This window comes from Cyphomyrmex costatus, unplaced genomic scaffold, assembly GCF_001594065.2.
Source record: "Cyphomyrmex costatus isolate MS0001 unplaced genomic scaffold, Ccosl1.0 scaffold530, whole genome shotgun sequence".
In the NCBI taxonomy this organism is placed as follows: Eukaryota; Metazoa; Arthropoda; class Insecta; order Hymenoptera; family Formicidae; genus Cyphomyrmex; species Cyphomyrmex costatus.
The window spans coordinates 99,703-126,450 of NW_017279525.1; the positions used below are offsets into that span (position 1 = coordinate 99,703).

The 26,748-nt window shown below is 35.2% G+C and overlaps 3 protein-coding genes across 3 annotated transcripts in view; all 3 read right to left on the minus strand.

The window, feature by feature from the left end:
* Nucleotides 1–650: 650 nt before the first annotated feature.
* On the minus strand, nt 651–2,762 carry gfzf (GST-containing FLYWCH zinc-finger protein). Its single transcript, XM_018546271.1, has 6 exons — nt 2,697–2,762; nt 2,189–2,330; nt 2,059–2,117; nt 1,563–1,704; nt 1,369–1,486; nt 651–1,084 (listed from the first exon to the last, which is right to left on the minus strand). The coding sequence occupies exons 2-6, from the start codon at nt 2,321–2,323 to the stop codon at nt 846–848; spliced, it is 693 nt and encodes a 230-aa protein (XP_018401773.1). The 5' UTR covers nt 2,324–2,330; nt 2,697–2,762; the 3' UTR covers nt 651–845.
* Nucleotides 2,763–4,588: 1,826 nt separating this feature from the next.
* On the minus strand, nt 4,589–6,293 carry Tango10 (transport and golgi organization 10). The gene is made up of 3 exons (XM_018546270.1): nt 6,131–6,293; nt 5,902–6,042; nt 4,589–5,839 (listed from the first exon to the last, which is right to left on the minus strand). Exons 1-3 carry the CDS (start codon nt 6,242–6,244, stop codon nt 4,589–4,591), a joined length of 1,506 nt encoding a protein of 501 aa, XP_018401772.1. The 5' UTR covers nt 6,245–6,293.
* A 4,314-nt stretch (nt 6,294–10,607) lies between these two features.
* The window catches only part of N (neurogenic locus Notch protein), a 122,870-nt gene continuing 106,729 nt past the window's right edge, over nt 10,608–26,748 (minus strand). Inside the window, exons 6-11 of the mRNA XM_018546266.1 lie at nt 18,834–19,377; nt 17,154–17,684; nt 16,666–16,898; nt 14,642–16,460; nt 12,392–14,169; nt 10,608–11,701 (exon numbers count right to left, since the gene is read on the minus strand). Of these exons, the coding sequence (XP_018401768.1) occupies nt 10,608–11,701; nt 12,392–14,169; nt 14,642–16,460; nt 16,666–16,898; nt 17,154–17,684; nt 18,834–19,377 (5,999 nt within the window). The remainder of the gene's footprint in view (nt 11,702–12,391; nt 14,170–14,641; nt 16,461–16,665; nt 16,899–17,153; nt 17,685–18,833; nt 19,378–26,748) is intronic.

The window sequence follows — 26,748 nt, forward strand, 5'->3', positions numbered from 1 at the left end:
CAACGGTGTCGAAAGTTGTGATGACTATAATCTGTAAAATGAGAGATATTTAATATGTCATGAATACTCCGTACGTGACAGCTCAATTTACATATATACGTTGTATACATTATTCCCATGTTACGTTAAATTTCACGTATAAAGTTAATGTATCAAAATTTGGGGATTATTAAGGTTCGTGATCAGCTTAGCATCTGTTTACGATGAAACTATAAGTCTCGTCGAATTCAATTAATTGTAAGAATATCTGTATACATAAACTTCTATAAACAATTAAATTAAGTCTTAAATATATTGATCGTAAATATATATTTTTATAAGTGTCACATACGACACATTTTCATAGAATTATTTTACACACACTGATTATTATTTTTCATTTATCTATACCAATAAATATAATTATCTTATTTGTGTTACTAAATACAATTTTGTATACATAATTATGACAGATGCTATTTCAAATTTTTCAATTAATTTTAACATTTTGTTAAAAAATAGACAGAAAAATGTGTGTGTCGATAAATTTATTTCATTTGTATATATACATATATTGTCAATTACACAAAAATTAACACGTGGCAATTGTAACTGCAGTAACTATAATATTTATCATAAAAATATATTGTAAGAGAGGTTCTGTGGTTTAATATTGATTATTAAGAGGAATATTATGGAACTATTGTGCAAATATTGAACAAATGTGTCAATAATAAATCTAGTTTAGTAAGAAATTACTTTTATTATCATTCTTCTTATATTGTGCTTAAAAAAACTGCAAATTAATTTATAGTAAAAAGCGTTTGCAAACGTTCAAAACTATTGGATTTCGTTGCAGAAATTCTTCATGCATTTTTGCGCACCGGATGTATCGGATGATCTATAGCGGACAAATCTGGTGGATGTTTCTCAAAATAACTGATTTCCCGCATTCCACTCGCTGCAATTTCCCAAAGATCTGGATGCTTTCGTTTGAAATTGTCATACCATTCCATTACATAAGGCCAAGCATCCAATTTAAAGTCGATGGCTTCCAGGCACATTGTTGCAGTTATCAATGGAAAATCAGTAATTGTCAAGCTATCTATTAATAAATATATGTACATACAATTTAACAATTAAAAAAATATTAATTTTTTATATTATAATAAATAAATAAAAAATAATAACGAATTATTTTAAAATGCTTTTTTAATTTTTTGTCTGCGATGATTTTTCACTGAGTTACAGTTAATCTGATTATTGTGTATGTATGTGTGTGTGTGTGTGTGTGTGTGTGTGTGTGTGCCTAATTTTTAACGTGTTGAAAGTATTCCCTAATTTTTTATTGAGTAATGCATATATACATATATATATATATACACTCACTGCCTGCTGCATATTCAGAGTTTTCGCGTTGCAGATACGTGTTGAAGATATCCAACGCAATTTTTGTTTTCTTGAGACTCAATGGTGTGCGTTGATAATCAAAAAATATCGGCGCCAACTGTAGCATGAAGTACACTATAATGTATAATAAATAAGCACGTTCAGACAAGAATTTAATTAACAATCGGACTTACTGTGTATTCGCTGATGTTACGATAATAAAGCGCTAAATTGAAACATAGACGATGATTGACAATCGCTCGCAATTTTGGTGCCTTTGGATACAGTTTACCGCTTGTATCATACTGATCGGCTAAATATTGTAGAATTGCGTTGCTGTAACGTAACGCGGCAAGACATGAATTATACAAAAATAGGACGATGATTGATATAAATAAAATCTGTATACATTTCCTTATTTCTTACTGTGTGTAGTAGAATGCATCTTACATGGATGCGAAATATATAATTGCCTATAGGTGATAATTATATACATATGTATCGCATGCAAGTAATTGCAGTTTACAATGAGAAATTCATTATTTAAATTAATAATATTGAAAAAAATACTTTTTAATGTTGATAATTATATATAATAGTCTCTATACATATATACTTTATAAATATTTTTTAAATATACAAATAAGCGGAAAAACGTCAATTTTTAAATATATATAGAATTCTTATTACCTTTCACCCATTATAAGATCATTGTCGACAAGAGTAGGTATCTCTTTTTGTGGATTTAACTGCAAAATATATGTTTTATTGCTTGTTTTCAACAAGTTATTTATTTATTTTTTTTTTAAATTATTAATACCTTTTCGTATTCTTCAGTCATGTGATCACCTTTTCCAAAATCAACATTGACTAATTCATATTTAATATCTAAAGCCTTCAATAGTTGCTGACATGCAAGAGATGGTGGACCATCCGAAACGCTATATAGCTTCATATTGAATCTACAAGTATTAGATCTATATAATCATGTAGGTGTGTACACATTGTATATAATTTAAGGTGGTTTTTTTTAGTAAAGTGCCGAAAATTTGAGATGTCTCACCAAGGGGGGGGGGGGCTCACTCAAAATTACAAATATCTGCAAATATTATAAAATTAAAAAAAACCGTTAATTAACCGTTTATAACAGACTATAGAAGATTTTAATAATTTTATATAGTTTAAAACTTTTTCAATTTTAAACGTACTTTTCTGACATTATGATCTTCTACATCAAGCAACCGATTAAAACATACTATATACAGACACATAAATAAATTAAACTGTATTATTAATATTGTATCATTTGAATAAACAATATTACTTACCTTGTTTAATAACACAAGATAAAAATATGACTGAGCGCAAGCTGCTACGACAGAAATGTAAAAGATATTCTTGACAAGTGCCTTTCACCAACTATTCAAGGTTTATAATATCACGTGATCTATCGCAACAGTATTTGTTGCAGATTATTGCACATACATATATGTACAGTAACGTGCAAAAGCTTCCAGTGACATAGATATTTTATACTTTTTTTTTTATAAAATAAGTTTAATAAAATGTTAATCATTATCGGGTATTAATAAAAGATGTGGATAACGAAATTATGTTATATATCTACTACCTACCACCTATAGTAATAATAAAAATTTTATCAGTTTCTTTTTATAAATTAGATTAGAGTATAAAATGTCATTAGCCGGAAACTTTTGTATGCCACTGTATTTCATATACATTCGTATGTGATATATCCGAATGCACTATCTATGCAGATAAATTTCCGATAAAATTTAATTATAATAATAGCTGATAAAATTATTTTTCACCGATGGACTTAAATTAATAAATGTTTACAAAACAAGTTACATTTTTTTTTTTAATTATAGTGAATAACTCAAATCAATAATGAGAATAATGTAGCTACCGACAAAAATGTATCGTTAAAAAAAATAAGAGTAGAACATATATATATATACATATATATATCATATATGATTTTTAAAATTACACACAAAGGTACTAGCATACAATACTTTTTAAGAAATATATATATATAAATATTATATACTTTATTTAATCTTAGATTATTTTGTTGCATATGTGAATACAATGTTGACAGATAAATTGAAAATCAATTCTTAACTAAAAAATATATAATAAAGAATTACCATCTAATTATAGTAATTATAATATTCCAATAACTTATAGCATTTTTGTTATTAAGGAATAGCGACAAAATAAAGTATCAAATAAAATATGAAAGTCACAAAATTCGTAGTATGTATCCGTCATTCCAATTTCATAATACTAATTAATTAATAACAATAAATTGCGTGTTTAAAATAATTTAAAAAAAAACTTGCAATTTTAAAACTAAAAAAACGTTAAGTCTCTTAACAACGCTTTTCTTTTCTTCAACTTAGTGAAATACAGAATATATTTATAAATTCTATGTAATATTTTAAAAAAGTTGTCATTCTCTTTTGGATATCATTGGCGGTTGCACTTCTTATTACAAAAATGTCGGTTTGTGGAACACAGTTAATATACAAGCCCATTAATTCGCATATTTATGTCCATAATATGCGCTCGCATTTTGCATTATTACATGTTATAATAGCAAATAATTTACATTCGTATCTTGATTATATACACGTATATGCCTTCATACACACAAATATTAGACAAGATTGTAGGAATAGAAGTCTATACGTTTAGACTTCAAGAAGGGAAATTATACCTACAGCATAATAGAGCTAGGATTAAGTTTTCTTCTTTTTTTACTAAATATATACTAAGTTTTTCTTCTTTTTATTTCACATTGCATTTGATATGTTATAATTGCAATGTACTATACATATATCTCATTAGAATTACATAAATATAAACAATGTACGTTTAATAAAGTCAATCAATTCGTATGAGGATTAGAATCAAATGTCCAAAAATACAATTACATATTACGTTTTATGATAATTTTATCTTTTCATACAAATATTTTATATAACTAGGAAAAATGTTTTTCTTAAGAGAAAAAGAAAAGAAAATATGAGGTACAAAGAAAAGTACTTAGAAATATAAAATACATTATATAACAAGAAATATAAAACATATCTTCTTTTTGAATTTCTTGTAAAAATGTAGAATATGAACATTTTTAACTTTTATTTTTCAACACTGTGACACTTTCGTATCATAGATTTTTTTGTAAACGTTAATTTGCTGGCGATATAACAATATGTAATTTGAGCATGTCTTTATTAGGGCCCACTAAAAAGGGAGATACATTTTCCGAGACTGAGCCCTGTTGTGGATTGAGTTCCTCGAACGGCAAAAGATCATCTAAATTCAGGACGCGATCCTTCTTACTGAATCTGTGAATAATCTCGGTAACTCTTGCAATGTGCTCAACGCCATCTTGCAAGCCATAAATTAAAACTCCGATTTTCACACGCATATTACTATTTAATGGCTCTTTACAAGTCAACGACAATCTCACTGATCGCTTGACATGTTCGGGCATCTCCACTGTACCCTGCCATACTATAAGAAAAAACTTCTTGAACCATACACCCTTAGGATAGATATCTACTACCCACTCGCACACTCTATCGCCTGCATACTCTGCTAAACTGGAGTGACTAGAAAATACAAGTGTTCTCATGTGATAAGATGGTAAACTATGAAAGTTTTCTATGGTCAATAATGAACTACATGTATCAACAGTATACAATCTTGGCTCAAACAACAATGCACCATCCTCTTCGCTCATGCTGACTTCTTTTACTCTGTTGATTTGTCCTGAATGGAAAGACATGCCAATAGACATACGTTCCACAAAGAATTCCTTATATTTTTTTGTTAAAGGTGACAGTAGCAAATCCGCCAATTGTCGCGGTGACATCATTGGAAATCTAACAGGCGACATCACCGCTATTACTAACTGATATAATGTTGCTTCTACCTCGTCTGGCGATAGCTGTGCTCTCAAACGATTTGCTTGATAATTCAGCCAATGTTCTAGGCACTTGTAAAGCGTCATTTCATCTTTCACAACTAAACTACTTTGATGTAACAAGGACACTAGGATATCCAGATCGAAATTCCCAAAGTCTGCAGTCTTGGCCACAAGCTCCAAATTCCACTTGATGAAGTTTTGGCATGCTTGACTAATATCATGATGTCCACAATTTAATGTATATTGCAGCCACGATACCAGTGTGCCATGTATAGCAGCCAATGCAACATGATTCCGCATGTAGTCAAGGCACAACAATATCAAATCTTTGACGTTGTACTTATCGGCTAGAGACAATATTGGTAGAACAACACTATGGTTTATTCTTATCTGGCCAGTGTAAAAATAGCGCAAAAATTCACTGAATATTGGTGCACACTGCGGCGTTTCTTGGAGAGTTACCCTGCTTTCCTGAGACTCGCTCCATTGTGGACTCATCAGCATTACCTATAATAATAATATTGATTATTAATCAATATTTATTACTTTTAACAGATTTCTGTACTTACTTGGAAAACATCACTAGAAGCACAGAGTATAAGTCGATGTGCCGGATATTCTACACCATCCACAACAAGACAAATATCATTCATAAGACGTTCTGCGTACAGTGTTGCTATCTTTAGCAGAACTGTACGAGAATTGTCTACCTATAATTAATAGATTATTGAATATCAAATAATTAAGTCAACAAATATGTATTTACATGATAAGTTTTTTATAATACTTTATACATACCTCTATAGAGTCTGAGCTCTCAGACTGTGCAACAGTACTACTAACCGCTTCCGATCTCTTGCTGGAATCCATCCTTGATGTGCCTGTCATCCACCCGATAGTAGTCCGTAACATCTGAACATGTTTTCTCGACGTATTTGTAGTTCAATCGTTACTCAACATTACCAATAAAGAAATTTGAGGATAATAGACTGTTTTCACAGAACCTTCCATTATTTCAAATTGGCAATGAAGACTATATTGTTATCGAAAAAATTACACTCCTGTGTGTGCGAAGATTCTATAAATAATTAATATAAAGAGATAAGATTTTATGATTAATTTTTTATGGTAAGAGTTATAGATGTGTACATTTTCAACTATATATATCAGTATATCAATAAATAACACGACAAACTACTTTGAGGTTATGTTTTAAATATTGATTAACCGAAGGAAATTAGAATCTTACCGGATTGAAATGTATCAAAAAACAATTAGTCCAAAATAGAATCCAGATTGAATTCAGAAAATTTGTGAAATGATCGTAGTTTAGGCTCAAACTCTTCGATATTTCTCCAATGACAATTTTTTCCTTAATATCTTTAATAAGTGACCTACTAAACTGCAATTTATACTGAAACCGACTGACTCGTGCTATAAACTACTAGCACTACTAGCAAGTAACATTTCGATAAATTTGTCTCTTTATAAACTCTCATATAACACTTAAACAGGAACTAAAATCGAAGACCATGGATTGTAACTTGTGGCAATGGCTGCGTTCCAGATCCAGACTCAACAGTTTTACAACCGTTTTATGATTCGTTACGCTGATTGGATTATACTTTTAGATCATCCAATCAGAATTTTAGATCTAGAAGAATACACCAATAACAGCGAGCGTTCACTTCAACTGCCAGTGCCGAAAACTGAACTTATTCATATATATATATATGAATAAAGTACGAAACCTCTAACAATATATAAGATGCCAAAAAAAGAACAACTTTATTATGGATGTTAGATTATCTTTATTATTACATTTGTGTTTAAAAGACATAACTTATTTATAAAAATATGGGAGAGTGGGTAGAGGGACAGAATATAATAGGACCGAACAAATCCTTAGTTTGCTTATAGAATAGTTACCTACTAATAAAACTCAGTACTTTTTACAAGTTACACGGAATAACAAAATCTAGTAATAATCGGTCTACCCTATTGAAAATAATTGTAAATTATTTTAGCATAATACTTAAAAGTTATATCGCTTTTTAACACAGAATGCTGGTGTATCAGAGAGCAGTTGCTGTTAAATTTTGAACACATGGTAAAATTATTTTTGCTTGCTCAATAATTTATATTATATATGTATAACATCTATATATTGCTAATCTTTTATAACAAATGAATCGAGATTACAGATCTTTATTCAATACTATCTGGATTTCGTTATCTTTTTAAAGATTGTACTTTTAGTTGCACTTTTGTGCAATTGATTATTCCACTTGCTAATATTCTAAGAGAGAGTGTGTGTGCGTGTGTATGTGTGGTATACACGTACATGTACATATGCATACACATTATATGTATGTATGTATATGTTCTGTATGTACAATATATGAATTTGTATATAATTTTGTATAATTTTCTTAAAATACTTATTTTTCTATACAGAAAATATTCTTTTTGTCTATCTTCTCCTTTTTATTAATTGGTAAACTATACATAATCTTGATGATATGCAAGGCGGTTCTAAAGATATGTAATTTGTTATTAAAAAAATGATACGTAAAAAAGTATTATCTCTCTCTGGAAAATGTATTCATAAAGCAAGCATTGAAATTGCATTGAATTCATAATATATGTTCCATTACACCGTTGTATGTAATCCAAAGGTGCATCAAGGATCGTAATGATACGCCAATCCTTAATGCAACAGCAAACTGCATACGACATATAAAATATGTTTACATGATAATAATATAATGAAGGAGACATGATTATTTTATGTAGTATCTCTTATGGAAGTATAGTAATATAACTAAACTTATACATAGTATATAAAAAATATGTAAAAACAGTTTGTACAAAAATTCAGGAAAGAGAAAAGATAATTATATAAAAGTACTTAAACAGTAGAAAATGAGCGGATAGAAAAGATGAAGGAGTATTTACATTTACATTTCATCTTTCGCGATATAAAGTTAAAACAGAACCATTCTCAAATTTCACAAGCAGATCGTATCGATTATACCAGTAATCCCCTTCGTGTAACATACGAAAACATGTATCACTGGCAATATATTGCAAAAGCGCGCGCACTTTGTTCATCCCGCAACAATAGTTAATTCTCTCCTCTCTTTCTCTCTCGTTTATACACATGCACACATACACATTTCCTCTTTTTATCTATTTATATTTATTTCTATCTTGCAACAATCTTCATGATGCGTCGTGATTACTTATTACGCATATCATCCGTATGCACCGTAAGTGTACGATTACATTAAAAATGCTGTTTTGGCTTTGGCAGAAAAGAGATCAGAGAACTGTCCTACCGCTCCGCGCCGAGTACTTAATTTAAGGCGATCAATATACCTAAATATTAACATTACACTAACTCGTTTAGTAAATGATTTTTTGAAGGATTTAATAGCGCAAGTTAAAAGAGTTGAAAAGAAGGAAGAAAAGAAAAAAAATGTTGGCGCGCCATACGCAATGGAATGTTTATGTATGGAACGATATTTGCTCCGCAAGCTGTAAAAAACACGTTCTCTGAAACTCCCGTCAACCGTACAGATTATACACATTGTCTTTTCGCCTTATATTACGTTCCATTACATTACAATACATTACATTACAATACATTACATTTAATTACATTACATTACATGTTGCCAGTATAAGCTGACATTTCAATTATATTAACTAGAATAAACGTTTAATCTATTTAGAGGCCATTTGGAAACGCTGTTTCTTCCAATATACTCGTATAATTTAACAATAGATTCATCCGTAGAACTTGCGTGTCTTATACTCTACGGAATTCGAAGGCACAATTCATGACTTATTTTCCGTAACTTATTTTGTATTACGATTGCATTTAGTGAGAATTGTTTAGGCAGTTATCGTTAAAAAGAATGATTAACTAAAAAATACAATAAGGAAACAGAAAAATGAGGGAATTCACATGCAATTGAATTAAATACATTACTGCATATTACATGAAACATGTAGTGTCTCCGTGGAATAACAGACACAGCAGCGCGAATGATAAATCTATTGCAATATGTACAATTATTATAGAGAATAGCAAGGCTTCGTTCCCTTACTAATTATTATTGTCCATCAGAGGTCTTCACATTGGCAAGTTGAAGGCACCGTTTATTCATTGAGCTGTGTATGACGCCGCGACAATAAAATTCGATAGATATCAAAAATATACTACAAATACATATATAAATACATTAGTCAAATTCTCTGTACGTAATTCATTATATAATTCTGCTATAAACATTTGTTCAGAAGGCCATTATCAACTACTTTTTATAAATTGTGCAATTTTCCTATTGTAACTTCTAAACATTATGTCGTATTAGAGAGGCACAATTGGTTTTGTAATTTGAGTAAATCTAAAGCTAACGCGCCAGACTGTACGTGTACGTGATTTGTGATTCGCCTTCCATGATTCATAATAAATTCACAGATATTTGTTGTTCACAAATATTAAACTTACATATTATTAGTAATTTATTGTTTGTAATAGTGTAGCTTTATACACGAACCAACAATTCGTAATGATTCGTATACTTTACTTTATCAAAATGTGTTCCGTTGACGATTTGGCATGTGTGGTAAACGACAATTGCAAGATCTGCCTTTATTCATCAATTTTAACAAAGAACTGCAAATCTCGAATCACGAATAGCGTGTAGTTTAGCAAATATTTTATAACATTTCTGTGATTGTGAAACTCTTCCACTTACACACGCAATATACATATACATATATTCGTATATATTTATATGCATCAGTGTTAGATAAAATGTATATATTTAACTTTTATAATTAAAATGTATTGACCTGATTAATAAATATAATTAATAATTTAAAAAATGGATTCATATTTAGCAATATAAATAATGCATAAAAAATAACAAATGTGTAACTGCAAAAATCTTTTATTGTTCATTCTCAACACTGATATTTATTAATATATAATAATCGCGGCGAGAATGCATTTTACCATAATAACTCTCCCGATATACACACATACACACAAAAATAAACAAAAGATAAATAAAAATACCTTCTTGCCACTGATCCATTACGGAAGAGCTCTTCGTTGTCAACGACGTTGCGTATTTTTTCCATTCTTTTCGACGTTCTAGACGCTCAAATTCGACGAGCTAATCACAGTTCATATAACTTTCTACTTTCTTCTTTTTTCACGACTTATTTGCGTGAAGAAGAAAATATCATACTATTGGCCTCATATGTAGATCGCCTCAGAACCTTTATTGCTTTGGTGGGCACCGCTGGCGCCGTAAGCGTTCGTAGGCGAGGCCATGCAATCGGACCAGTCGCTATTCGATCGGGGCGAGCTCGAAGACCAATGACCAGGGCTATCCGGCGACGGCGTCGGAAAACTTTCGGGAGCTTGCATGAGATGCTGTGGCGTAACATCGGGTCCGGAATGATGAGACGGCGGCGTCAAGTACTGATAGTATTGTTGCGTTTGTTGTTGCTGTTGCTGCTGCTGCTGCTGCTGCTGCTGTTGTTGTTGCGTGCTCTGCTGCGGCTGCGGCTGTTGTTGCTGTTGTTGTTGCTGCTGCTGCTGTTGAATCTGCTGCTGTGTTTGCTGCATCTGCTGTTGTTGTTGCTGTTGACTCGAGGAATATGGTAAATTCTCGAAGTCAAAGCCCACTGGTGGCATGCTGCCATGTTTCTGATGCGTCGCCTGCCGCATAGCAGCGATATGAGTTGGCGAAGTGGGTAACGACGGTCTATTTTTCGCCGGCGACGGCGAACCCATGTAGCTTGCTTGTGGTGAAAGAGTCATATTGGACTGCACCGAGTGTGGTGGTGATTGATTACTATATGGCGGCGATAATGTGTTTACCATGCCTTGTTGCTGTCGTTGATGCGGCGCTAGGAGCTGGTCGTGAAATGGCAGCCCGTAATTGCTTGTGAAGGTATCTAGGCCAAGTTGTTGCAAACCTTGCATCGACTGGCTTTTGATGCAATCTTCATACGGTGGTGGCTGTTTCGCTGTCGCAGTGTGAGCCACCAAGGGTAAGGCGTTACTGTAAAGGCTTGCGCTATCATACGGGCTAGTCGGTAAATTGCCATCTGCACCTTCTGCTCCCTGTGGAATTTCTTGGTTTGGGGGTTGAGCACCGCGTGGTTTAGCCGGTGGTTTCTTCACCGATGGTTTTCGCCTTACCATCACCACTGCGCCGCCTTCTGACTCTGGACTGTTTGGGTTTCCCGCACCTGCTTTTGGCCGCTTCTTTGACTTGGCTTGTTTCGGCGCCGAGCCGATTACTGTGGGATGCGTGATTAATTGTGGATGATTTGAAGATCCTACAAAAGAAATAATTATTTTACATAATAATACAAAAAATATTTTGTTATTAACATTTTTCGTATCGGGTTAATTTTAAATTATTTGACTACCACATCGCGTGCGTCATTGGTGATCTTAGTGATCCACAGTATTTTTGTTTAAGTTTGTTATATTTATTAAATAACATATGTATTTCGTAATGGTAAAAAAAATTATAGAAGTTATAAGGTAGAAGACTTAATGTACTGATATCATAACATATTATAAATCATAATTATCTACGTATGATATAAAAAATGATTTTATACAACTACATGTCTTTTCACGGCCAAAGTATTAAAGTCTAACGTGAGACAATACAGTGGTGACCTATGCGACACGGAACGTGTAACAATGCTTCCAACGCTGTTTAATACATAATCATATCTCTTTTAAAATAAGATAATTTAAAATTTAATAAACCACTGTTTTATTTTGTTTACATATACATATACATTTTGCACAATTTTTTAAATGTATAATTATTTGTCCAAAAATTGTTCATATAGTTTAAAATTAAATATGAAATAAAAAAATCTATTAAATATCTATTAAAATCATTAAAATAATTCTTTATAAAATTTATTATTAATAATAAAATTTTTCTTTAAAAGTAGAACATTTTGTGATATTCATGCATATTATAAAGATGTTATAAAAACGCTTACCCATGAGAGGACCATTCGGAATGACTGTAACCATCTGCGGCGACCTTGGCATATGTTCATCAAGTAGTCTGACAATGTCATGATGCAGTCTCTCACTTGCAACATCGCGAGGTAATCGATCCATGTGATCTGTAATTTCTCTGTTAGCAAATGTGTCTAGCAATGCTTTACATGCTTCAAAGCTGCCCTCGCGAGCCGCTAAGAATAATGGAGTTTCATCTTTATCATCTTGAGCGTCTCTGTTTGCACCATGCACTAACAATATGTTTACAGCGTCGACGTTATTGACCGCCGCGGCCCAATGTAGCGCGGTTTTGCCGCTGTTATCGGCGGCATTGATGTCGGCATCGGCGTTAATGAGGTCTTCCACCATTCCTTCGGTAGCCAAACGCGCCGCTAGTATTAGTGGCGTGGTGCCATCGTGCATTCGCGCGTTCAAATTTGTCGCCCGATTGCGTAACAGAATCTGAAAAACTCCCATAGCGTCAGCCGCGACAGCAGAGTGCAGTGGTGTACGACCGGTGTTATCCTGTGAATTAGCATCGGCGCCCGCGTCCAGCAACCTCTTGGCCGCATCAGCCCGAGCATAACGCGCAGCCAGATGCAGCGACGTCTCACCGCTCTTATCTGTGGTAGCATTCAGATCTGCGCCTTGGGCAACCAGATCAGCGATTACCGCCGCGGTTCCGTCACTCTCATCTTCTTCTTCGCCAGTATCGAGTCCACCACCACGAACCGCCGCTACCATCAGTGGTGTCATGCCACATGGTCCGCGCGCGTCCACATCCTGACCATGCTCGAGACTGGGCGGCGTCAGTACACCACCCGCGTCCGGTCGTCGTATCTCAGCCGCGTCCAGATGTTGCTGTGTCCACATACGCGGCTCGGTCTCCTCGTAGTCTGTGATAACAGTATGATCACTTGCGTAACCCGGCTCGATGGCACGCATCCGCTTCGACGGAGGCAGATCAGACTCGTCGTCAGACCACTGAGATTGTATTCGAGCGTTTACAACATCCATGCTCATGCAGTTTACTGACGGTTGTTTATTCAAGTTACGCATCTCTTGACCGTCCGGACCGCGTCGACGTGATCGGCGTCGCTGACCACTACCGCTACTGGTTCTTAAGAAGCCCTCTGGGAACCATGTGACCCCAACAGCACGCTTCCGCTGTGCGGTTACCAGGACGCCCACTAGTAACCCACCGAGCACCACAATGACCACACCGATGAAAACATATTTATAATTCGTTGGATTATCCGAATAGTCCGTATTCTGAGTACCTACGATACTACGCACTTGCTCGATGGGAAAGTTTAGCGACAGTGGTTGCTTCAACGCCGCGGCGGCTAAATACTCGGCCGCTTCGTTCGCTGATGAAAAACAGGACGTACCCTGCGCTAGAGTGCATTTGCGATTGTCGATCTCCAGAAAAGTCACCGCACCTTTTCTATTGGGAGGGGACGTCAGTCGAGTATAGACGTTAAGAAACTTATTTTTCTCAGGCTTCCAAGGATATATCATTTCGTTGCCAAGTTCATCCGTTTTAACGCGAAGCGTTGTTCTTAGATAATGACCAATGTCACGTAAGAAGGTTGCGATGTTAGTTCGGAAACTATCCACGTCCATTCTGACAGCTATGGATATGACGCCTTCTGCCAATGACGGCGGCTCCTTATCACAATCGAGACCATCCCAGTCACATTCTTCGTTGTTGCAGCCATAATCACAATAGCCGTTAGCATAATGCTTTCTGCAGTACGCATCATAGATTGGGCTAAAAAACAAATTAATATTTGAAAATTTGTTAACATTGAAAATGACCCGATCGGCATCGAAACGTTTATTTTATTCATGTTTTATTATTTATCTTTAATTTAACATATTGTGTGTCTTTGTTTCTTTGCATTGTATTGTTTTTATTTTGGCTCGTTACCCGTTACACTAATTTAATTTTTATATATTATTGTTGAGCCTTCTCTCAATATTATTAATTTTAAAAAATAAATATAATAAATAAAAATATTACAAATATAATTAATAAACAATTTGCAAGAATCTTTTATTTAATATATTCACAATAAAAGAAATAAAGAATAAAAACTTATTATGGAAACTTACATCAAAACATTATAAATATATAATTATGAAATACTTTGTGCTAATAAATAAAAAATAAATAGAAGAACTGACTGTAGCATTTTAATAATAATTTAATTAAGAAAAGAAATAAAACTAAAAATACTTACTTGCAAGGAGGAAGTTTCGGGCCACAATCTCTGCCGTCGTAGAGGCATTGCGGATTGTTGCAGACTTCATCGCACACGCCATTCATGAATAACTTCCAGCAATCCACGGGTGCGGTACAGTTGCGCCACGGATTGACGCCTAATGAGCAATCATTGCCGTCAAACTCGCAGGCTAACCGATTGCACTCCTCGTCACAGTGTCCATTATTGTACTTAGCCTTACATTCATTTTCGACACATTTCTGACGTTCGCGTTCTAAATTAATATCACTCATGTTTTTGGGTGTATTACCGAATACTCCACCAGGATAATTTGAATCGTACGTATCGCAATTTTTGCCAGACCACGAGGGAGGACAATCACAAGCGTAGTCACCAATCTTATTTATGCAAGGAGCGTTTTGCTGACATGGGTGCCTATCGCATTCATTCCAGGCATCGAATTCACAATGCATACCGGTTGTACCTGGCAAGCAGTAACATTTGTAACCATTTCCGATGATATGACATGTGCCGCCATTCTGACATGGTTCGGAGTCACAGTAGGAACCGGCAAATTCGCAATTGGTGCCGTGATAATCATTATTACACATGCAAACGTGTCTATCGTGTTTGGCCATGCAAAAGCCACCATTCTGACATGGAGAACTATCACAGAAATTCATTTTGATCTCGCAGTGACGGCCCATATAACCCTGTTTACAGTTGCAGTGATAGTTGTTGACTAATTGTACACAGTCCTGTGTACCGGGCGAGGTACACGGATTCGATAAGCACTCATTAATATCACCTTCGCATCTTGGTCCAACGAAACCAGGCGGACATTTGCATTCGAAGCCACCCACTTTGTCAGTACAGGTGCCATTATTGTGGCAAGCAGTCATTGTGCAGTCATCAATGTTAACTTCGCATATAAAACCAAGAGTACCGGGTGGACAGGAACATGTAAAGTTGTTGATCAGATCATGACAGGTACCACCGTTCTGACAAGGATTTGGTCGGCAGTCGTCGATGTTGAGTTCGCAATTTTGACCTTGGAAACCCTTAGTGCAATGACACTGATACGAGCCAATGAGATCCTTGCAGGTTGCGCCGTTTTGACATGGTGCCGAGTCACACTCATCTATCTCTTCTTGACAGTAAGAGCCAGTATAACCGTCGATGCAATGACAACGATGACTATTGCCTATGTTTTCGCAGGTACCGTTGTTGCAAAGACTATTCTCTGGTACGCCTTTCCGTATGGCGGCATCTTTGCACGAGACCATCTCTACGTCGCATACCTTGCCAGTCCATCCGGGCGAGCAATTGCAATGATACTTGTTCATGCGTTGCACGCACGTTGCCTGGTTCTCGCATGGATTTTCAGCGCACCAGTCCACGAATTTATCGCATTGCTTACCAGTATAACCGTACGGACAGTGGCACGTGTAGTACTGCATATGATCATGACAAGTAGCACCGTTCTGACAGGGTGAACTGTCACATTCGTTGATACGATATTGACAGTTCGAGCCTGTGTAGCCAGTCTTGCAGACGCATGTATAGTTGTTGATACCGTCGATACACGTGCCTCCGTTCATGCAACTACTGTCGGTGCAGTCTTCGTCGTTGGTTTGACAATTAATTCCGGAGAAACCAAGTTGACATTGGCACGTATAGGAATTAACATATTCCTTACAAATGGCACCGTTTTGACAGGGTTGCGACAAGCATTCGTCAATGTCAACTTCACAGTGTTTGCCACTAAAACCGTCTACGCAGAGACACGTATAATCACCGACGCCATCTAGACAGGTACCGCCATTTTGACAAGGAACTGTGAACAGGAAAAAATATTCTCTTTGAGTGTCATACGGCCGACGTTTATTAAATGTGTTTAATATAATCCATGTCATCGCGCGATAAAACAGATGACGCTCTATAGACTCGCATTAAGTCTCTCTTAAATGAAAGCGAAAGAAGATCTGCATCTGTAGCAAGTAAGGAAAAGAAGCAAAGAACAGCCGATGGTTCGTACTCACATGATGCACAGTCATCGGTATTGATGATGCAATCACGGCCCTCGTAGCCTTTCGCGCACTGGCAATGGTAAGAGCCATTGGTGTTCCGGCAAGTGGCACCGTTTCTGCACGGCGACGTCATCACGCACTCGTTCACGTCTTCGTCGCATAACCTGCCTGTGTAACCGACCGTACATGTGCACGCAAAGTCGAGGAAGTTCGATGATGGCGAGCATTTTGCTCCGTGAAGACATCTGCAAATGACATAGCAATGTTACAAAGTCGTTCTTGTCATGCGGATCATCCATGAAAATGTGTTTCGTTGAAATTAAGAGAAACTCTTAAGACTTCTGTTCTTCACTACAGCTATAATTCAATGTGATGCAGTGAAGAAAAAGAAATTTAAAAGAACACTATGACAAGTGATAAAATGATAAATGTCATGACGAATATCACGAATTTAGCTACCCCCATATCCTCATAAATAAATTGGGAAAGAAAAATCATACTTGTTTGGCGAGCAGGGATCCAGCTTGTCCTCGCAATTTCTGCCGGTGTGGGGCAATTCGCAGACGCATTTATAATCGTTAACGAGATCGATGCAGGATCCACCGTTCTGGCACGGATTGTTGGCGCAGTCATCGATGTTGGTCTCGCAATTGGTGCCAGTGTAACCGGGCAGACACTTGCAGCTGTAGCCGTTCAGATGGTCGTTGCACGTGCCACCGTGCTGGCAGGGGTTCGAGCCACACTCGTCAATATCCGCCTCGCACCTCTTGCCGCCGTAACCGGGTAGGCAATGGCAGATAAACTGGTTCACCCCGTCTTCACAAGTGCCACCGTTTAGGCAGGGCGAGCTCGCGCACTCGTCCACGTCGCTCAGGCACCTGGCGTCGTAGTAACCGCGTGGGCATTCGCATCTGAAGCCGTTTATCAAGTCGATGCAACGGCCGCCGTTCGCACACGGATTACTTGCGCACTCATTTATGTCTGTTTCGCAGTGTTGGCCGGTGAAGCCGGGTTCGCATTCGCAGGAGTACCTAAAAGATAAGAAATTGAATTCAAAATGAATGAAAAATTGAATGAAAGAGCATAGTAATATATCGATGCAGTAAAAGATTATTAAATCGTAGTTTTATTAAATCGTATCTGCATTCGAATTACTCAGTTGTTTGAATACCAATATATAATAATTGATTTGATGAAGGAATTTTAAAGTAAAAAAAATATGCACCGGATTCGCGACATTTATGGGATAATTAAATTGTCATTATTCAGCATGTGTATTCAAAATCAAAATATAAGATGTATCACGTCCCAATTTTAGATATGCATACTCTCTCTGATTGGATATTATTTTTAATTAATATAATTTATTATTATTTTCAAAAAAGATCATTTTCAATGAGAGTAAAAAAGAAAATTTCACATAAAGATATTAAATTATTGTAAGTTATAGAATCGAAACCAAGTAGTTCTTTTAAATCCAATACTTTATCATCAGTCAATTTAATATTCGCGCAGGATATCTATACATATATGATATATGCATATTTAACACACATTTAATAATATATATTTAACTAGATAAATATATTTAATCAATTCTGCCAAATTGTGAATCTAAAGAAAAAATAGTAATTACGCAAACAAATAAATAATGAATATTCAATACTAAAGACCGTTAATGTAAGAACATAACTAATATACGAATACAAAGCCTATAACAGTCTTGGATCTTAGTTGTTTATATATAATTTAGCGTGAATTTATATACTGATATATGTAGCCTTTCTAAACTGCACGTCGAACAATTGTCAGTCTTGAAACGCAACTCTAATAAACTACCGCAGTAAAAACTATCACAAATTAAATTGATTAACAATTTAATAATTAATTGATGCTCTCTTGGCATCTTATATCGATGTCAAACTGAATTAAAATAAATAATATGTGTGTAGAATTTAATTGCAACTTTAGGCCAATTTTCGGTTTAGTTTACTCTTTACCTCAATAATCTGCGCGTAGGTGAGATGAGAGGCGGGAATTAAGCCGAAAATAGGTCAAATGTTGCAAGTAAATTCCAACACTGAAATGCATACCGTAGCAGTTTCTAAAAAGCTACAATATCTTAAAAGATATTGAATTTGACCAAATACATAACGTTTGTTTTTTTTTTTCAAATTTACCTATTGATACCGTCGATACATCTGGCTCCATTTCGACACGGATTACTGTAGCATTCATTGACGTTGACCTCGCAATTCTCACCAGATGTACCCGGTCGACAGACGCAAAGGTAGCCGTCGATACGATCCTCGCATCTACCGCCAAACTGGCACGGATTACTCTCGCATTCATTGATTTGAGTCTGGCACAGATTACCGGTGAAACCGGGGGAGCAGTTGCAGGTGAAACTGTTCTCGCCGTCGATGCAGATACCACTGCGACATGGATTCGAGGCGCAGTCGTTGATGTTGGTCTCACAGGAGTCGCCAGTGAAGCCAGCCGGACATTCGCATGTGTACCTCGCGATACCGTCCTGACAAGTACCTCCGTTCTTACATGGTGACGAGATGCAATCGTCGATGTTGATCTGGCAGTGGGTGCCGGTGAAACCCTCGGCGCAGGTGCACTTGAAAGCATTGATCAGATCGCTACAGGTACCACCGTTCATGCACGGTCTTACCGCACATTCATCTATGTCGATCTCGCATTGAGTTCCAGTGAAGCCTAAAAGAAGAGAAGATTGCAAATATATAATATATAAAAAGAGAGAGAATATAAAATGTATTACAAGATATAAGAAGTATATACATGTAAACAATAAATTGTACAAAGAAAATATTAGCATTTTAAAATTAATATAACGCATGCATTGTGTAAAGGTAAAAGTTTGATAAAATGCGTAAATATGTATATAATACGTCATATAATTTTTATATCTAATAATAATATGTAAATATAAAGTGATCCAATTTGACGGACATATAGATAATCTAAAAATAAAAATTTATTATTCTGCCAAGGTCAGATAATCAAACAAATATATTCATAGATAGTCTTTATAAGCGCCATGTTCGGACAAGCGATCAGAATGGATAAAGTCATCGTCATAATAACTGGTGCAATTATAACGTTAAATTAATCAACTATATCAATGGACAGGGGTAGAGTACATGATCGAGGCGTACATAGATCGAAGAAATAATTGCATACTCTCTCTCTCTATCTCTCTCTCTCTCTCTATCAATCGACCAGATACTTTTTTCCAGTAGTTTTCTTGCTATGCGAAGTCAGGATTCTTGACGGGTAATAATCGCAACAATTATCAGGAATAATTAAAGGATAGCAGATGGCAATAATGTCGAAGAATAAAATCAATTCAACAGCTCTCATGTATGCATCTTCTGTGAAAAAGATCGGCTGTCAGTGCATGATCATCACTAGATAAATGTCGTTTATAATATGCATTAATTATGAATTTCAAATAACTGATAAAAAGTCAGAATTATCAAAGTTGACATTTAATATTGATATAGCTAATAATATATAACTAAAATAATCATAAAATTCAAATAACTAAATTAATAGCCACTTTTAGTGACTCTTATTATTATAACCCCCCAATATTGGACGTTTTAAAGGCATAGTCGATTTTTTATTGTAAATTTTGGTAGATAAATTTAAATTTGTAAAAAATAAGTAAAATGTAATCAAATCTATATAGCAGTAAAAATTTGTTAGTAAAATTCAAAGAGTCAGGTTGCTGACAAAAAGTAAAAATTTCATATTACTGACGGAAGGTTAAATTCATCATCGAACAATATTTCAATGTCACATTTAGATCACATTTATCGCGATTAACTGTATATTTGCTTCTCTACCGTGAAAACAGTAAATCTATGTGTTTTATCGCTCTTCCGTATGATATTCCTGGCGATCCTTGCACCAAGTAGTCTTAGGTCAAGTTTCTTTGCTTTTGTCAACATTGTAAAGCCAATGCGTGTTCATTCATATACAAATTGAACTTGGTGAGTCTCTATTGCATCGTATGATGCAAAAGAAGAAACAAAGAAGCAAGGAAACGAAAAATAAAGAGTAGAATGGGGCAAGCACGCGACGCATTCTCGCCGCAGGTGGTCTAATTACGTTATTACGGAGAATAATCTTAAAGCAAGACAGTTGGTACATACGAGAATTATTTTCATTATATATGTACTGAGATTTTAGTTACATTTCTGAAACCCTAATAGCGAGCTAGAAATTTGCTGAATCAATATAACGAAGATGCAATCGTATTCCCTTTTTAGAGTTAAGAAATAATGATTTACATAAAACAGTCTTATATAATATTTGTAATATATTGTGGCTCTTGATACATTTCCAAAATCACATGTGATGCATCTACATCGATAACATAGAGTATCGTTGTATATAAAATTATAAAAAATATATATTATTATAGAAAGAAAAATAATGAATATTTCATATATTATATATTATATAAAAAATATTTTAAATAAAGGAAACTGAAAAATTTAGAAAAATAAGAAATATTTAAATCAAATATCAAATAAAAATATTAATTATTGTATTATACAATACAAATTTTAAATTTTGAGACAGATCGATCAAGTAACCAGAAGTGGAGATTTTTTAACATCGAGAGAATCAATCGATAAGCCGCTTATGCGTTCGATATCGAAGAATGATTTTGCAATGCCGCGTATAAGAAATCCCGTCGTCACGTCGACGCATCGCGACGCCTTGAAGAGCATTCTTTGATTCTCGTCAACCGGATGACGCGCGGATTTTTTATCATATTTACATTCAGTCGATATTTTTTTCTCCTTTGCTTTCGTCCGTTCGCGCAGACAATGATGCAGCTAATTTACTTGTGAATGCACGTACGAGAAGCGGCGGATCCCCGTGGCTTCCTTTCGAATCTTAAAGTCCCCCTACGACCATATGAATCAGCCACTACGTGTGGCGATGTATTATCGTTTGAATGTTATCGCAAATTTCGCAAGTCACTAATAAATTTTACAAGTGCAAAATTGTTTCATTATGTATGAATTCCATAAATAACTTATACTATAAGCAAGATGATATACGGATTGCAAACTTTAGAAATCGACGGAACTTTTTATCTACTACTTAGTTTTCAGATAATGTAAAAATAACTTTTTTAAAAAGAGATTTTAACTTTTATCAATTTATTCACTTTTTCATCGTATTTATATTCGGAAAATTGGAAAATTTAGAAAACTCAATTTTCAACGGCATCATACTTCTTTATTCATTATTCTGCATTAGATCATTTGAGAAATCAGTCCATCTCAAATATGCTCGCTTAATCGATGCTACAGAGACCCCTTGTTCTCGTATTATTTTAAATTTACATACAAATACGCCTGCAGGAATATTTGAATTATTAAACATGTTTCCAGACGATGGAGCTCGCTATATAGAAACATCTTTCAAGGCCGATTTAATAGGGCCATTGTCTCTTTAAAAAAATTTCATATAAATGAACACTTTTAACTGAACAAATTTCAGTATTTTTATACTATAAAATAATAAAATATGTCCTCATACGTACAATTACAAAATTTGCTCCGAAAATTTACAAGAAACAATGTATGATCTACTCTATTTAGAAGAATATAGATGAATGAAGGGTTGTCAACGCGAAGAGAACGAATACAAGCTGGTCTGAAGAGCCATAATTAATTTCAAATAAACCGCTTAATTTTCTCGATGCGGTGCTGTTATTAACAGCTTCAAGGGAGTGCTTCGAAGACATTAATTTACTTAGGGCCGTTGAGAGACGAAGCCGTTGAGAGAGATAGAGAGAGAGAGAGAGAGAGAGAGAGAGAGAGAGAGAAACACGGGTCTTTTTGCAAAGGGACAAACAAAGATCTCTTCGGTCTAGCGAGTATTTTTTTTAGCTTCTTCCGTATGCATCCCGGTCGCTACACGCATCTGGTTCAGTTCGGGAGCTGGTATTATCCTTCGTCGGGCGACGTATCTTGCGATAGACGTTACCGTCCACGCCTCTCTTCTAATATCTGTAATGTTCACTTGTCAATCCTTTCCGTGGACTAAATGAATAGCTGCCGATTCATAAATATCCCGTTGCATCGATACAGCGGTAGTTCTCGGGCAGAAACTGGTCGAGTTCACTTTTTTGCTCTGTACTAAGATATTTATTAAGTCTAGACGGTTTGCGCGAGCCATCGAGCTCACATCTGCTACCCAAAATTCTTTTTGCATTAAATAAATATACATATAATTTCATTTAACTTCTCATGATAGTTTAAATACATGAACTTTTTTCTTATACTTTATATTTTGCATAAAATTATAAAGTTATCTCAGAGTGCTTCAAAAATATTACGTTAATATACATATTTCTAGAAACGTACACAAGTCAACATAAATTGGAGCGTTTCTTGTGATTCTCATTTATAGTAAGACATATTCATGTAAAGGCATATTTTAAAATAAAATTTATCAGTATATAAAGTATACATATATTTAATGTTGGTTTCTTCGTCGTTTTTAAAAAAATTTATGAGAAAACTCACATGTAATTCGGAGAGCATATAAACACGGATGTCTGTTTTATTTCGATAAATCGACCAATTTTAGTCGTTACCCATAATTTTTACAAATAACAATCATACTCACGTCTTTTTAAAAAATTTATAATATTTTTTTAGTGAGGTAATAAAAATGGTTTGTTTCACATTTACATTTTCAAACGCATCATAATACAATTTTGAAAATGAAAATAAACGTCAAACAGTATTTTATAAGTTGAAATATCAAGTTAAAATAATAAATGTACGATTTATTTTAAAGCTACAGCCATATTTGGGTAATTATTTATATTTATATGAATTTATGTATCAGCAATAATTAAAGATAATCTTGCACACGCACTTTAGTCCATGGAAACTATAAACGTGTGTAATTGCGCATACTATAAGTCAAATTGAATCAAATTTAATTTTAACATCAGTGCAGATTAGTTCATATGAACAACGCATCAGAAACAATTTACTTATCTGTCGACCAAGGAGAAGGGAGGGGAGAGAATTTACGTGGGAGAAGCGACGTAAGATCACGCGTGCCGGAATGATGATGAAGATAATGACTCTTGCCGTTCTGTGTATCATTGCGACTGTAGAATCCGTTCCATTTGCCGTAATTTCGACACGGCACTGATCCGCACGAATCAATTCCGGGTTCGGTATCGCTTGAGCACCTAGCGGTACCGAGATTGTGGAGCAATGCGAATTTTCTCGGCCGATCGCTGAATTTACTGAACGGATCGATACCTTTTTGGCGCGACGCGATGTAATGGATACGCGAGGCGATGAAAATGTATGTACCATACCAATAATTTCTTTTTTTTTTTCTTTAACAATGTGGTCGAGTTAAAAATCGATTGGCTGTTCGTTGATCATTTAAAGGCGAATTTTTTTTTTCGAGACGCTCGCACAGTGCAAGATTGCAGAGATCGATCGAGCAAGTAAAGCGTGAGCAGATAAAGCAGAATAATACAACGTGATTACGGGGCGAGGAACGGTACCGGCGAAGACAAGGAAGAGCTCGCATCACACCATAATTCTGATTCTACATCGAGGTAGAATAAAGAAGCGGCATGGTCTGTTTCGTTTGATCTCCGCGCGGGATACGACGAGTCGACTAGCTCGCAACATTGTCTATTGGAGAGTTGCACTGGAGAGATTATAATCGATCCGATTGATCTGTATTAAGCAATTTATGCGGTACATACGCTTCGAGCGCCAATTGTTCGCACTCTGTTTCGTTCAAGTTCTATAGGATAATATATTTGTTATTTTTTTTTTATTAAAGAGACATCCAAAATGTCATGCTTGTTATTACCATGTAATGGCAATCAAATTTTATGATGTTTATATTTCTCGAATAATTGTTTTATAAACTTATAAATTATTTTTTAATAATTGTGTAAAATCTTTTAAGCAATATAGTACTTCTTTTATCTGATTCTTTGCAATGTTAATGTTTTACAATTTTACATTACACACACACACACACATACACATACGCATAATTTGGATATTTAATAATTTAATAGAATTAATATAAACTTAAATAATATATATTATTTTTTAATATTATACAGTAAATATAACAAATTACGGTCCAACTTTGACAAAAAGAAAGAAAAAAGAAAGAATTAAAAATGATTAAAATTTCAATGGATTAGAAAAAGTGAAACAAGCCTATCTGCAGAATAACGTACTATATGTATAACAACTTCCATAGAACGTTCTGCACGACAATTTAAGTCTTGATTCCAATCCTTGACTCCAATCCAAAGTGTTCGACTCTGCAGCGCATGAATTTACTCGGCAATCATCGACGCCCGCTAATGAACAGTTAATCCAGCCCATCGCTTGCACGCGAAAGAGAAGCGTCAGAAGCATACGCTACAGGGAGTGCAGACAAGAGAGAGAGAGAGAGAGAGAGAGAGAGAAGGGGAGAAAGCAAAGAGAAACCGATCTCTGGCTGTAACAGCTTGAACGCGCCGCGCCGTCGGTGGTGTTGCGCACTCCCACGTTTGGCCAGGCGTGTTCGGATAATTGTAATCTATTGCCTCGCCGCGGTGTTCTCGTAGCGAGGCCTACGCGCATTGATAAACTATGCGAAACCTAACCGTGGCTCGCAACTCCCCGCGACTCGCGCTTCTCTCCTCCTTTCATCTCTCCCTTACTCTCCACCACTCTCTGCCTCTCACCCGATCCTACTGCATGTACCTCTTTCTTGTCTTGGATACGGTACGGATGCACACCCAGTGAATGCGCTCGTGCGCATATGGACCACAGTATACGGATGCTGTGCACGAATCTGCGTGGATATGGGTACCGAAGCGAGAGCATACATCGACAGAGCTATTACGTATGATAGGGGCACCGCTTGTTTAAATTAGAAAAGCGATATCTCGTTATATGTGCAACTCGTCGTTCTCTATCTCACCGCGCGAGGGAAAAGCGTTTGTATATATATATATATATATGTTTAAAGGGAACAGTGAATCAGAACATTACCTTATACACACGATGTGTATGTTTGCATACGAATTCAATTTTTAAAATCTAACTAATGAAAATATATTAAAGCGTCCTTCAAAATTCAGAATTTTTTTCTGGCAAAAATTCTATAAAATGTGAGAGAGAGATCAATTCTTATATTTTAAATTTCAAAGAGATAAAATATTGTTCGAAGGGATTAAATGTCGCATATTAAAAAATTTCATATTCACGCACATAAATATGTAATTATTGCACTGAAGATAATTGAAAACTGTGAGTTTGAAACGTTTACATTGATTTATAAGTTAATTAGAATTTATACACAAAAACTATTAGTATTGATTCTTATAAGCACTTTATCTCTTTGATTTCTATTTTGGAGAACCTCTCTTCATTTTACTTTAAATTTGTTTATAGATAAACATTACATTTAAAATTCTCTTAAAATATAAATTATTTTTTTAATCATAAAAGTAAATACATCGTTATAGTGTTGAGAAACTTCTTAATATTCGCTTAATTACAAATCAAATATTACCATCTTTTTAAAATTTGACTGTTTGACATACTTAAACGTACACATATATATTTTCCTTCTACATATTATTTTTACATTTCATTCGATCCGACACATATTTGACCGCTGGGCATTGTTTAATCGCTAGTTCGGAATGACAGCATGATTTTCTCAATAATCTTTTCGTCTCCATCGGCGAAACTTGCGTATTATTGCCGCGAATGACCCGAAGGAACGTATCTCGCAAGCGAGAGGACGTAAATTCAAACCTCATTCTCTACGCTGCCAAGATTCGTGAGAGGATACGCAGCAGTTTCCGTAAGTGGTCCCTTCATGAAAGATCCACTCCTGGCCCGCGGCGGAAACCAGCGCGCTGCGCGCTAGTGTAACCTCCGAGGGAAGTTTGAAAAGAATTCCTGTTTCTTAGACTTTTACATGTTCTACGTAGAATGCCATAACTCATTGCGTGATACATTCTGCGTGTCATTTACTGCT